Below are 12,611 nucleotides of genomic sequence, written 5' to 3'. Positions count from 1 at the left end.
ATGACCTGCTGCTGCTGCCCTATATGTTCCTTTTACTGATACTCACTGAGCACCTGCCGGGTGCCAGACACTCTTCTAAGCACAGAGGGGTCAGCAGAGAACAAAGCAAATCTCTGGCCTCATGGGGCTCACATTCCAGTCTAGTTGGGGGGAAACAGCAGTAAATGGAAGAGGGGCTCCGTGGGCGCAGAGGAAATGCAGGAGAGGGCAGTGAATGATTGGGACAGGCTTTGCTGAGAAAGTGACTTTTGTGTGAAGACATAAATCAAGTGGGGGGAGTGAGCCAGGGAGCGTGGAGAGAGGCACAAGAGCAGAGGCACTGGGGTGAGATGTGCCTGGGGTGGCTGAGGCCGGCTGGTGTGCTGGACTGGAGAAAACCAGGGCGCAGTGGTGGGGGTGAGCTCTGGGGACTGCGGGGTCCCGATCACCAGGGGCCTCGTAGGCATTAGTAGAGACCCTGACTTTTATGCTGAGGGAGACAGTCGGCCATCGGGGGTCCATGCAGAGGGGCACAACATGGTAGTGTCTCCCCCGGCCTGTGGGTCTCCTCAGGCCCCACTGGGAGCTCCCCTCCTGCCCAATTCATTCCCGATGAGTCAGGAAGGTGGAGGTTGCCTCCCGGCCTGTGCATTGCGCAGGTGCCCCTTGGGCCCCACGCGTGTGGCTGTCTGGTAAAAGGGCCGTTCAATTCTCCCTCTGGCCTGTTTCTCCCCAGGATGCAGACGAGTGGCCAGGGATAGGCAGGAATGGGCTGGTGTGACAGCCTCCGGCTGGGCTGCCCGCTGAGTTCCCCGGGCCCTGTGCTATCTCTGCTGCGAACGAGCTCTCCCTTGGGGAGCCCTCAGCCCCCTGGAGATACGCTTCTCTTGAGTCACCCCCTCCGCTGGGCACATGTGTCCAAGTAGGTCTGAACTCCGGCAGGAGGCCACAGCCCAAGTCCGCTCCTGGGAGGCGCCTCATCCCAGGGTGAGGGACGTCCATGGGTCTGGCCCATCACCAGCTGTGTCCGGACACCCCTGGGCCCCTGCAGAGGGCCCAGCCAAGGCACTTCCCTGAGGCTTCCTTACCTGTCACCCCAACTATGTCAAAGATGGTCCTCCTTTGCTCACGACCATATGGTTCTGCTTTCTTACTGGACAGCGAAGGGAGGTGGGTGTAGGACCAGTTAAGGGCAAGCTACTTATCTGTGAACATGGAGACCCCTTGTCTGGGGGCTAGACAGCAGCATCTTCTGGGGTTGGGGACCTCAAGACAGGGCCATTCCTCTTCCCTGTTTGAGTTCAAGAAGTGTCAGTGGAAAAGCGCCCTGAGGGGGCTGCGGGGTTCCTGGCTCCTTAGCAGCTCACGTCTATTATGTGCAGACACTGCTGAGTTCCTTATGTGGACCGCTTCATTGAATACTCACAAATGTTCTATGAAGAAGGTACTATTATTATGAACCCCATTTTCCAGATGAGGAAACTGATGTATAGGATAAGCTAGACTAACCTGGTAACCGGTAGAACCCAGGATTCTGTCTCCAGCCAGTGCTCTTAACTAGTCTTTTGGAAAGGAAAGAAAAATGGAGTTATCACAAGCAAGGTCTCCTTACCTGAAAGATGTTAGATGTAGAGCAGGGGGTCAGCACACTTTTTAGTAAAGGGCCAGATAGTATTTTCGGCTTTGTGGGCCTATATGGTCTCTGTCCCATTGACTCAACTCTGCCCGTGTAGCTCTGAAGCAGCCTTAGATAATATGTAGGCAAATGGATGAGACTCTGTTCCAATAAAGTTTTATTTACAAAATAGTCCGTGGGCCAGATTTGGCCCCCAGAACACAGTTTGCCACTCGTGGTGCAGAGGAAAGAATGTGGGGTTTGGGGAAGCCCAACCTTTCTTCAATGCTCCTGACGAATTAGGTGACCTTGGATTAGTCATTTAACTTTTCCATCTTTGGTTTCCTTGTGCCTAATAACTAACACTATGGGTTACTTATGAATTAATTTATTTTAAAGTGATATATTGAGCCCCTCATAAGAGTTACATGCTGGGCTGGGAGCCGAGGATACAGCGGGGAACAAGACCGATGTTGTCCTGCCCTCGTGGAGCCCACATCCCTGAGCAAGACAGAGATAACCTTGGGCAAAGACGTCGGTGCTTGACTCTCGGCAGGAATTCAACAAATAGCACTTCTTCCCTCTTCGGGGCCCTGACTCAGCGTTCAGGACCCACTGGCTTCAGGGTCATTCGTAGCCACACTGAGTAAAGAGGTGGGAGCATGGGGTGGAACTCAGGACTGTCATTTGTTTAGAACACATTATTATGCAACACAGGCCTAATTGTGAATCATAATTTTTTTCATTACCTGATCTCATTTTACTTGGTAATACACATTGAGGTATGTGAGAGCAGTAAAACTCCATTTCTGTTAAATATTGTATGATTCGGTTGGTTCACTGATTTAGATTTTTACTACTCCCCATTCCAAATGAATGAGTCATACAGCTTTTCAGAGATAACAAGGACCTTCAAGATCATGCAAGTCCTGTGCTCGCCTTCAGATACGCCTGCTAGGGGAAGACAAGCGTGCCCTGAGCTCCGGGATGGAGCTTTGGGCAGCCACGACAGTCCTAAAAGCTCTTGCTTTGTCGTAGAAAGGCACGCATAGTTTGCATTTGACTTCTTAATATATCCTAATCTGTTTAATGTATCTGCATTTCCTTCCATATCTCTAAGGAGAATTGGTAACCGAGACAATATGCCATATTCATCTTTGGGATTCTCGTGTGTCTCAGCCCAATGCCATGTAGAGGCAGTGTAGTGTAGCAGTTAGGACCCCTGCCTTGGAAACAGACTTGGACTTGTATGTCAGGTACTGTACTTCCTTCTGAGTGAAACTGGGCAAGTTTCTTATCCTCTCTGTGCCTCATTTTCATTATCTGTAAAATAGAGACGCTAACAGTTCCCACCTCACATGGTGAGTTGAATGGATATGGGAGAAACGCTCACAGCAGAGCCGGGCTCACGGTAAGCACTCAGCGGGTGCCAGCTGTGACAGTTGTCCCAGGAGGAGCATGCATCTCCAATTGGGTGTGTCCCCAGGACACGGCCTGGAGAGGAGAGGCGCTCGTGCGTGTTCGCCTGGCCCCTGTGCGTCCAGCTCCATTTGTACGTCTCGTGGCGTCTCTCGCTGAGGTCTCCAGCATAGACGTGTTTGCTCTGCCCCTGGGCTCTCTAATTTGCAGGGAGCTGTGAAAGTCCCCTTCTCTCCATGACACCTTCATTCACCTCCTGTGATGGGGCTTCCTCCTGTGGAAGGCCTCCCCGCCTCTCCCAGACTGGCTCTTATGAGAGACCCCGAGGAGGAGGTATAGTGAGAGCTGTGGTCTGTAGCTCTGAGAGCCCCAACCTTGACCCTGGAACCCTAGCCCTTGCCTGTCTCCAGTCTGTATCTTTAAGTGACCTGGTGTAGGTGTGCCATGCACCCTCTGGCTTCATATACACAGCTGAGGGGACATTGGCAGTGTCTCAAGCCTGCCTCTCCTGTTGCTGACCTGTTTCTGCTTCCTCCTGGTCTCTGTCCCATTCCAGGCTCCTGGCTCCGTCTCTTACGTGCGTCATATTTACAAGCCGGGAAGGCGCCATCCGGTGGGCCTGGCGTCTCTGCCCAAGTTCTCTGATTGCTGACCTTGAATGGCTTACCTGACTACCTGTCCCTGAGAATGAATTCCAGAGCCCCGGCCGGTCAGCCTGTGTCCTGGCCAGACCTAGCTCTTGTTCCATAAAAGAGAGGCTTAAATGACCTGTCAGGCTTCCTTCGCTGTGACCACCCTAGTTCCCATTTATTGTATTCTTATTCTGAGACATATGCTGGTCTAAGTGCTTTTTATACATTATTTTGTGTAATCCTCACGGATCCCAGAGGTGGTTGGGCGGACATTAATATCCCACATACAGGTGGGGAAATCAAGGCCTAGAGAGGTTGAGTGTTTGCTTGTGGTCAGGCAGCCTCTGAATGGTGGAGCAGGGATTTGAATCTGTGTCCATGTGAATCCAAAGCCTCTGCTTGCCCTGTTTTCCTGGTAAGTCCCAAGGAAGCCATGAGCTCTCCTTGCCTGGTCGGGGGCTGCCCCACACAGTCTGCCAGTGGTGCAGTGCGCAGCATGCATGGCGGGCTCAGAATGGTGTGGCTGCCCCCTGTATCTGGTGGACGGAGACTGGAAGCCTGGGAAGCAGTCTGGCAGGGGGTCCTCACAGCGAAGTAAATGTCCACTGGTGGGCCAGGCAACTCACAGCAGGACCGGACAGTGGAGAGGGAGGTGGGCTGGCAAGAACTGGGCAGGGGCTGGACCCCAGCTGGGGCCCCTGGTGTGGAGCAGGCTCAGGCCTGGCAGGGCTTGGGGGTGCAGTCTGGGGAGAGAGAAGCAGAAGCCCCGTTTGAGGGCTGGGGCCAGCACCTCCGGTGGGAAGGCAGACTGGGAAAGGAGGGAGCGCTGACGTGAAGCCACGGGCATCAAGGTCACATCCATCAGCTTCTCGGCAGACCCTGTCGGGTGTATTCCTGTGTTCCTTGTGCCTAGTGGTTGTTGGGTGGACGAATGGATGAATGGCTGGATAGACAAGTTTGAAGAAGTGAGAAGATCCCACTCTCCCCTCCTCCTGCCCCCAAAGATGGGGATAAGATTGTTCTACCCAAGGCGATCGATGGTGAGGAAGGGAAAGGGGTTGTCATGGCATATGGAGGGGTGCACTCTGACCCGCTGTCTCCTTGTCCCTTCTTTCTCCAGAGGCCCCCGCCAAGCCCGAGGAGGGAGAGGCTGAGCCCTTCACAGACTCCTCCCTGTTCGCACACTGGGGCCGGGAGCTGAGCCCTGAAGGCCGGCGCGTGGCCCTGAAGCAGTTCCAGTACTACGGCTACAACGCCTACCTCAGTGACCGCCTGCCCCTCGACCGACCCCTGCCTGACCTCAGACCCAGCGGGTGAGCAGAGGCAGTGGCTGGACCCTTGTCGACCTGCCCCTGGGGAGAGGGGGTCCCCACAGTGCTGGGGACAGAGCCAGGACTGGGCGTCTGGACTCCTGGGTCCCTCTCCTGCTTCAGCCAGGGTCTGTCCGCTCGGCCTTCACTGAGCAAGAAACGGTCCCCCCCGCAGCCTCAGTTTCTCCATCTGCTCAGCAGGAGAAAGCTTTCTTCCATTAGAAATTTGGAGGATTAATAACCTAATTTACTCCTTAAGGGCCCTGGAATCATCTGGCATACCTGTTAATAAGTCATTTTAACCCAATTAGTTGCATTTTTATGAACAATTATTTTTTTCCTGTAAATTAGTTTTTTAAAGTACATCCATCTTCGGGGGCTAACAAGTCATTACACCCGACAGAGAAGTCTGTCTTGACTTCTCTCTTTGTTACAGAAGATGTTCCTTTAAGGTTCAGTTAGAGTTTTTATTACCCCTAATGATTAAAAATGTGGGCACGTACCACAGCTGAGAAGATCTCATTAACTTCATGAGCTCTCCCCCACACCTTCTTTTCCCCACTTTCTCCTTATTTTAAAATTTTCCTAAAGCTGCAAACCACAGTGAGCTTATACCTGGAGTTTCAGGAAAGAGCTGGCCGCTGGGTTTGGAAGCTCTGTTCTTTTAGGGAGGAGAGTTCAGTTCAGGTCCATAAACATTTATTGAGCACCAGCTGTATGCGGTATAATCAGGAATGGTTTTTCCCGGCCCGGGGAATCTGGCTGGGCTCTGGGATGAAAGGACAGCTGAGGATCTAGAAGGGGAGAGAGTGGCATAGTCTAGGCTCAGGGATGGAGCAGCGAACACAACAGATAGGAATCCTTGCCCTCATGGAGCGTGCATTTGAATTGGACAGGGAGAGATAATAAACAAAACAAAAAAGTCAAATATGTAGTGGGTTGGATGTTGGTAAGTACTACGGAGAAATGTAAAGTAGGAGAGGGGGATAGGAACAGCCTGGAAGAGGAGGAGGGATTGTAACTTTTAATGAGGTGGTCAGAGAAGGCCCCACTGAGAAGGTGGCATCTGAGCAAAGACCTAGAGGATATGAGGAAGCAAGCCATGTGGATACCCAGGGGAAAACCTTTCTAGACAGAGGGACCAGCAAGTGCAAAGGTCCTGAGGTGGAAGCAGGCTTGGCATGTTTGAAGAAGAGGCAGGAGGCCCGTGTGGCTAGAACAGAGCAAGCAAGAAGGCAGTAGTTGGAGACGAGGTCAGAGGGGCAACGGGAAGCAGATCAAGTAGGGCAGTGGTTCTCAAACTTGGCTGCACATTCGACTCATCCGGAAGCTTTAAGATAATCCTAATGCTAGGGCTGCACCCAGACTCATTGGGTGAGAGTTTCTGGAGGTGGCACTCAGGTGCTGCGGGCGTGCGGCGAGGTTGAGAAGTGCAGAGAGGGGCTCTGCTGACCACTGCAAGGCACGTGGCTTTTCCTCTGCGAGCTGGGCATCCAGGGCAAGAGCTGAGCAGATAGTGATATGCTCCAATGGCCGTTTTCAAAGGCCCCTCTGGCTGCCGTGTTGAGGACTGAAGGGGCCAGGGTGGAAGCAGAGAGGCCAGAGAGGAGGCGTCTGCGTGTCTAGGCGAGAGGTGGTGGTGGCTCGGACCGTGACGGCAGGTGGCAGGTGCTCATAGAAGCGTGGATTCTGGGACCATCCTGAAGGTGACTTTAACCTAGTGCCACAGCCCTCTGGGGGAGCTGCAGTGACCACTCCTGGGGGGAGAAGCAGGTCAGAGGTGGGCAGATCCTAGAGGCTCTGGAGAAAGGGTCTTCAAGAGGAGTTGGGGCCCCAGAACTCCTGCAGGGGCCTCGGCCGTGACCTTGGCAGCACAGGAACTGCAGACTTTGCAGCAGCTCTGGTGCAAAACACAGGACCGGCTCAATACATCTTTGTTCCAATAAAAGGGGAAATGAGAAGGAAGCCAAGGAAAGGGTGGGTCTTACCCATTGCAGCTCGGCGAGAGCAACCCCTGGTCTTTACACTGGGCTTGACTTGTTGAGAACGCCCTTTCCATCTGGCCCACGCCACCGTGCAGTCCTATTTAGAGTCGAGGAAGCTGAGGGGCAGAAAGAGCGAGTGTGAGATCTGAGGTCATGCAGTTGGATAAGTAGCCAGCTGAGACTCGAACCCATGTATCCAGATGCCAGATTCTGGCCTTCAACAGCAGCCCACAGCTGGGTTTGCTTCAACTGTGCACAAGACTAGCTGAGAGCCGGCTGACGCTGGAGCCCCCTCACCCTTCATTGAGAGGGGTGCCCTGTGTGCCGCCATTCCTTTCTGCGTCCACAGGAAAGGAACAGGAAGTTGGGGGGTGGAGGGGCCAGAGGCTGTGTGGCCTTTCTCAGAAGAGCAGGGTCCCCAGTGATCATGCCCCAAGGGGAGCATGTTTCGGAAGCAGCTCAGCCTGGATTTCCTGCGTTTACTGAGAAAGGGTCTCTCAAGGACTCCAGATGGGCTGAATCCTGCAGCTTCCTCCTGAGCTGCTGGAGAGGAGTAAAGTCATAACAGAAAGGCCTTCCCTCTGCGCAGAGCTTTACAGCTTGTGGAGCTTCCACACCTCCTCTGTGGGGCAAGGTGATTTCTGTGAGCCACTTATTTGGGTTTTTTTTTTGGTGAGGAAGATTGGCCCTGAGCTAACATCTGTTACCAGTCTTCCTCTTTTTGCTTGAGGAAGATTGACCCTGAGCTAACAACTGTGCCAGTCTTCCTCTAGTTTGTATGTGGGATGCTGCCGCAGCACGGCTTGATGAGCAGGCGGTGCCTAGGTCCACACCTGGGATCCAAACCTGCAAACCCTGGGCTGCAGTAGTGGAGTGCAGGAACGTAACCACTATGCCAATGGGCTGGCCCCTGTCAATTGCTTTTTATAGACAGAAAAATGGAATCTCTGATAAAAGGCCAAGCTGCGCCATCTCACTCCTCCACTAGGGCTTCCTGCAGTGGCTTAACAATGGGGTTTCTTTTTGCTTATGGCCGTGGAAGGCTCTGTGCAGCTCTGCTTTAGCTCCCGTGCCAGACACACACCCAAGACTGGAGAGCCGTTGGTGGACCACTGGAAACAAGTCTGTGTTGAGGTCCAACAGGGCCTCTCTGTCAATTTCCCTAAAAACATGCGTGCCTTGTAACAAGGTCATTGCTTGGCTTCTGTTTAACTCCTTTTGGAAACATCTTTTCAATATCTTTACTATCATCCTATTCCAAATTACACTGACAAACATTTATATAGCAGGAGCCATGTTTTCAGGGACACGTTTGACACTTTGTTTATATTAACTTGTTGACCCCTCACAGTAACATTTTGGAGTATGTTCTTGTCTAGGGAAAACGTGCCGTTTTCCTTTACTCACGTGCTCACAATGCTTCTGACACTGATGTGAGGGGTTTTCCCCACACCAACCAATTCTGTGACATCTGCTGGGTGTCCTGCAATGCATTTCAGTTTTGATGCGATCTATCGGGAGTCAGCATCAGATCCCACAAGCTAAGGGCTCAGTCCCACAAGACTGCCCCCACTTCAGATGCCAGTCACAAGTCCCAGGGTGTTACCTGTGCTTCTGACCAACTGGCTATAAATCAGGGTTCCCATGGCCCCTCCTCAGATTTAATCATTTTCTAGAATGGCACAGGACTCAGGGAAACACACTTACCAGTTTCTCATAAAGGATGTAATAAAGGGTACAGCCAAACCACCAGATGAAGAGATACGTAGGGCGAGGTCTGGGAGGGTCCCCAGCACAGGAGCTTCTGCCCCGTAGAGGTGGGCTGTACCAGCCTCCCAGCACCTGGGTGTGTTCACCAACCCCAAAGCTCTCCGATTCCTGTGCTTCAGGAGTTTTTGTGGCGGTTTTATCATGTGGGCTTGATCAATTATTAACTCATTTTCCAGCCCCTCCCCTCTCTCCAGAGGAGTGGGCGTAGGACTGAAAGTTCCAAGCTTCTCGTCTTGGCGTGGTCTTTCTGGTGACCAGCCCCCATCCAGGAGCTCACGGGAGTCACCTCATTAGAACAAAAGGCACTCCCATCACCCAGGAAGTTCCGAGGGATTTAGGAACTCTGTGTCAAACGCTCCTTTCGCTCACGAAGTGACAAGGGTTATAGGATCTCCGTGTCAGGAACTGAGAACAAAGACCAAATAGTAGCAAGAACCAGGGGCAGAAACTGATATATGTCTTTCTTACTATTTCACAGTGTTATTATTAGTTTCCATTTTACAGAAGAGAGAACTGAGGCACAGAGAGATTGTATGATCTGCCCAAAGTCACTAGTGGCAGAGCTGTGGTTTGAACCCAGGCAATCTGGCAATGGAATTTGTATTGGTAGCTGCCACTGTGCTCAGTGCCTCGAGGTGTCGATTTATGTTGCTCTAATGGGGACGAAGGGCCTGCTTTCACAGTGGGTTGCCCTGAGCTGTTCCGTTAGGACGGTCTGCCTCTCAGTGTTGGGAAAATTGTTTTAGTGAAACTCGAACCTGTTATCAAGGGCGAGACAAGTTGGGATTTGGAGCAGGGTGGGTGGGGGTGCGGGTGGCATCTGGAGAGCAAGGCCCACGCCGAGGACAGTCTCCGGAAGCATCGCGCCAGGTGCCTCTGGCTTCAGTCCCAGCCCCTGTGCTTCTTCCTCCTGTCACCTCCTGTTCGCCCTTGGAGACTTCTGCCCCTGGAGACGTCCTTGGATTCTGCACTTTGCTCTTTGTATTCTTGGCTTTGCTCTTCCACGTTCTAACCCTGACGTTATGCTTGGCTTCATTCCTGGACCAGAAAGCGGGTGTTCCGAATCCTGCCCTGCCCTCTCTCCCATCACCTCTGGCCAGTCCCTTATTTTGTCTCCTTCTTTCTCAGTGCTGAAAGATGTAATCTGACCCACCTTGTCAGCTGCTGAGAGAGGACTGAATTGTGCTCAGAGCCTTATACACAGGACAAGATGTAACCAGAAGGAAAAAGGTCCGTCCAACTGGTTGCTAGGCTTCATTCATTTGTTCATCCAACAAACATTTATTGAGTACCAAGGGTATGCCAGGCACCCACTAAAGCACTAGACAGAAACCTCAAGGAGCTTCACTATCAAGGGAAACGGGAGTGGAAGGTGGTGGGAGGGAAGGCAGGTGGTCAGGAAACTTGCTGGCCATCTCCTGGCCTCCTTGGAGAGGAGTCCTCCTGGCAGGTTTCTGGTATGTCAGAGGCAGGGCTTGGCCCACAGAAGCCCTGTCCTGTGGCCTCTGTGGTAGGGTGGCAGGACCTGGAGAGCGGCGTCTGCAAGGGGCCTCCCTTTCCCAGTGTGACACCGTCCCCTGGGGAAGGGGGGCCGTGGAAGCCAGAAGGGTGGCAGTTGCATTAGCCTTGTCTGGGCTCTGTGGTCTGTGCAGAGAGAGGACAAACTTCCTCTGGGCATTAGGGCTTTTGGAGAAATCAAAATGTCGTTCATTTTCTCTGCATCATTGGAACAGGAGTAGAGCAGGCCCCTTGGCCATCCAGCTGGAAAGACCCAGGGAAACAAAACATTGCCGCCTCTTTGAGTGGTCCTCCTGGACCTCGCCCATGAGGGGCCTTGGCCATGTTTGGGTAGGGGTTTGCCTTCTTGCTTCCTGGGTTGGACAGACACCTGGGTCTCAGGATGGAAGGGGAGAAAGGCTGCCTCTCAGCCTGGCTGGACTTTGCTCCATCGCACACATCCCCAGATGTAAGCTGCAGATGTTCCTGTGGCTTTCTCTGTGTGCTTGCTCCTGCCTCCCCGTGTCTACCCTCCTCCTCCTTGTCTGTAGGCTCTGAAATAACCTACCAGGGGCCAAAGAGAAAACAACAAGTCTTGTTTGGGGTGTGAACCACATAGGTATGTACATTTGTCAAAACTCATCAAACTATACACTTGAGAGCTGTGCATCTTACTGCATGTAAGTTAAACATCAATTTCTTTGAACAATGAGGGTGTGGGAAAGAGATCAGGGCAGTCCTTTGCCTGCAAGATGGAGAGGGAGGCTGGAGGCGACATCTTCTGGGGGTCATTGAGAAGGTGAGTTGTGATTGTGGGGAAGAAGGACCATGGGGCATTAAAGCAGGCTCACCAGCTGCAGGCAGGAAGGTAAGGGTAGGCCTCCCACCCCAGTGACAGCGGGTAGGGCAGGTGGCATGTGGGTGCCCGCCAGCCTGTCCCACAACAGCGGGTTCATGGTGCATTCTTTTCTGCAGGCAGTGGTTGCTATTTCCAAACAGGAGCCCGGGGAAAGTGTAAGGGACGGGCACCCGATCTAGTGGGCATTTGGGTGTGGGTAGAAGGGAGGTTTCCAGTCTCCAGCTTCAGGGCTGTCACGTTGCCATGGCAACCCCGTGGCCCGCCTCAGAGGTAGCTCAGGGCAGAGCCTCGGGCAGGTGCTGCTTCCTGCCTTTGGCTGGCAGATCCTCAGATGCTCCTGAGCCTGGTCAGTAATGATGTCATCTTTCTCTCAAGCATCCCTGGAGGTCCAGGTTCCTCCCTCCCCGCGGGAGTGGAATGGCTCTCAGGTTGACTGGTGGGCTAGGGCCTGAGGCTGAGGCACCAGGGGTTGGTGAAGGGGATTAGACTATTTTCTGCAGTCGAAGAGCAACTCCCAGGAGTTCCAGTTGGGAGCAACTGGGACAGATCCACACACCCACTCACAAAAGAGCCCTGGGTCCTGAGCTGGAGCAATCTTGCTGCAACATGAAAGTGGAAGGGTCCAGGACAGGATTACAGCAGAGAGAGGACGCAACCTGGAGCTAGGGGCTTGGCTGCCCTTGGAGCAGGTTAGAGTCTGTCTAAGACGGCTGTGGTCGTTTGCTGCCTCCATTGTGGGTGTGGCCACAGGCTTGTGTGTATGGATTAAAGGCCATGGGGTCTTAACGGTGTAGACTCTAGACACACATCTGAGATCTCTGAACTCTGGGGGCCAGTAGGGCTGGCTTCAAGGGTGTGTGTGGTGGGCAGAATAATGGCCTCCCAAGGATGTCCATGCCCTAATTCCTGGAACCCATCAATGAATATGGTATGGCACATGGCAAAAGAGGATCAAGGTTGCAGATGGAACTAAGGTTGCTAATCAGCTGACTTTAAAATAAGGAGATTATGCTGGATTATCTATCTGGGCCCAATGTCATCACCAAGGCTTTTTTTTTTTTCCCCTGAGGAATATTGGCCCTGAGCTAACATCTGTGCCCATCTTCCTCTACTTTATATGTGGGACACCTACCACAGCATGGCTTGCCATGTGGTGCCATGTCTGCACCCGAGATCTGAACCAGCGAACCCCGGGCCGCTGAAGAGGAACTTGTGCACTTAACCGCTGCACCACTGGCCCGGCCCCATCACGCAGGCATTTGAAAATGGAAGAGCCAGGCAGAGGAGTCAGAGCCAGAGACTGCAGTATGAAAAGGACTCAACCAGACATCACTGGCTTTGAAGATGGAGGAGCCATAAGCCAAGGCATATGGCAGCCTTAAGATACTGGAAAAGGCAAGAAAGCAGGTTATCACCTCTGGCCTCCAGAAAGAAATGCAGGCCTACCAACACCTTGATTTTAGCTCAGTGAGACCCAGGTCAGACTTCCGACCCACAGAACTGTGACGTAGTGAACCGTGTTGTTTTAAGCCACCAAGTTTGCAG

The 12,611-nt window shown here is 52.8% G+C and overlaps 1 protein-coding gene across 3 annotated transcripts in view; it reads left to right on the top strand.

The window, feature by feature from the left end:
- Positions 1-12,611, top strand: part of GALNT18 (polypeptide N-acetylgalactosaminyltransferase 18) — a 340,368-nt gene that overhangs the window by 163,944 nt on the left and 163,813 nt on the right. For all 3 annotated transcript variants that reach the window (XM_044752049.2, XM_014844172.3, XM_014844174.3), the window contains exon 2: positions 4,766-4,958. In XM_044752049.2, coding sequence (XP_044607984.1) covers positions 4,766-4,958 — 193 coding nt within the window. The remainder of the gene's footprint in view (positions 1-4,765; positions 4,959-12,611) is intronic.

Source organism: Equus asinus, chromosome 20 (genome assembly GCF_041296235.1).
Source record: "Equus asinus isolate D_3611 breed Donkey chromosome 20, EquAss-T2T_v2, whole genome shotgun sequence".
NCBI lineage: Eukaryota > Metazoa > Chordata > Mammalia > Perissodactyla > Equidae > Equus > Equus asinus.
This window is presented reverse-complemented; position numbering and strand designations above follow the sequence as displayed.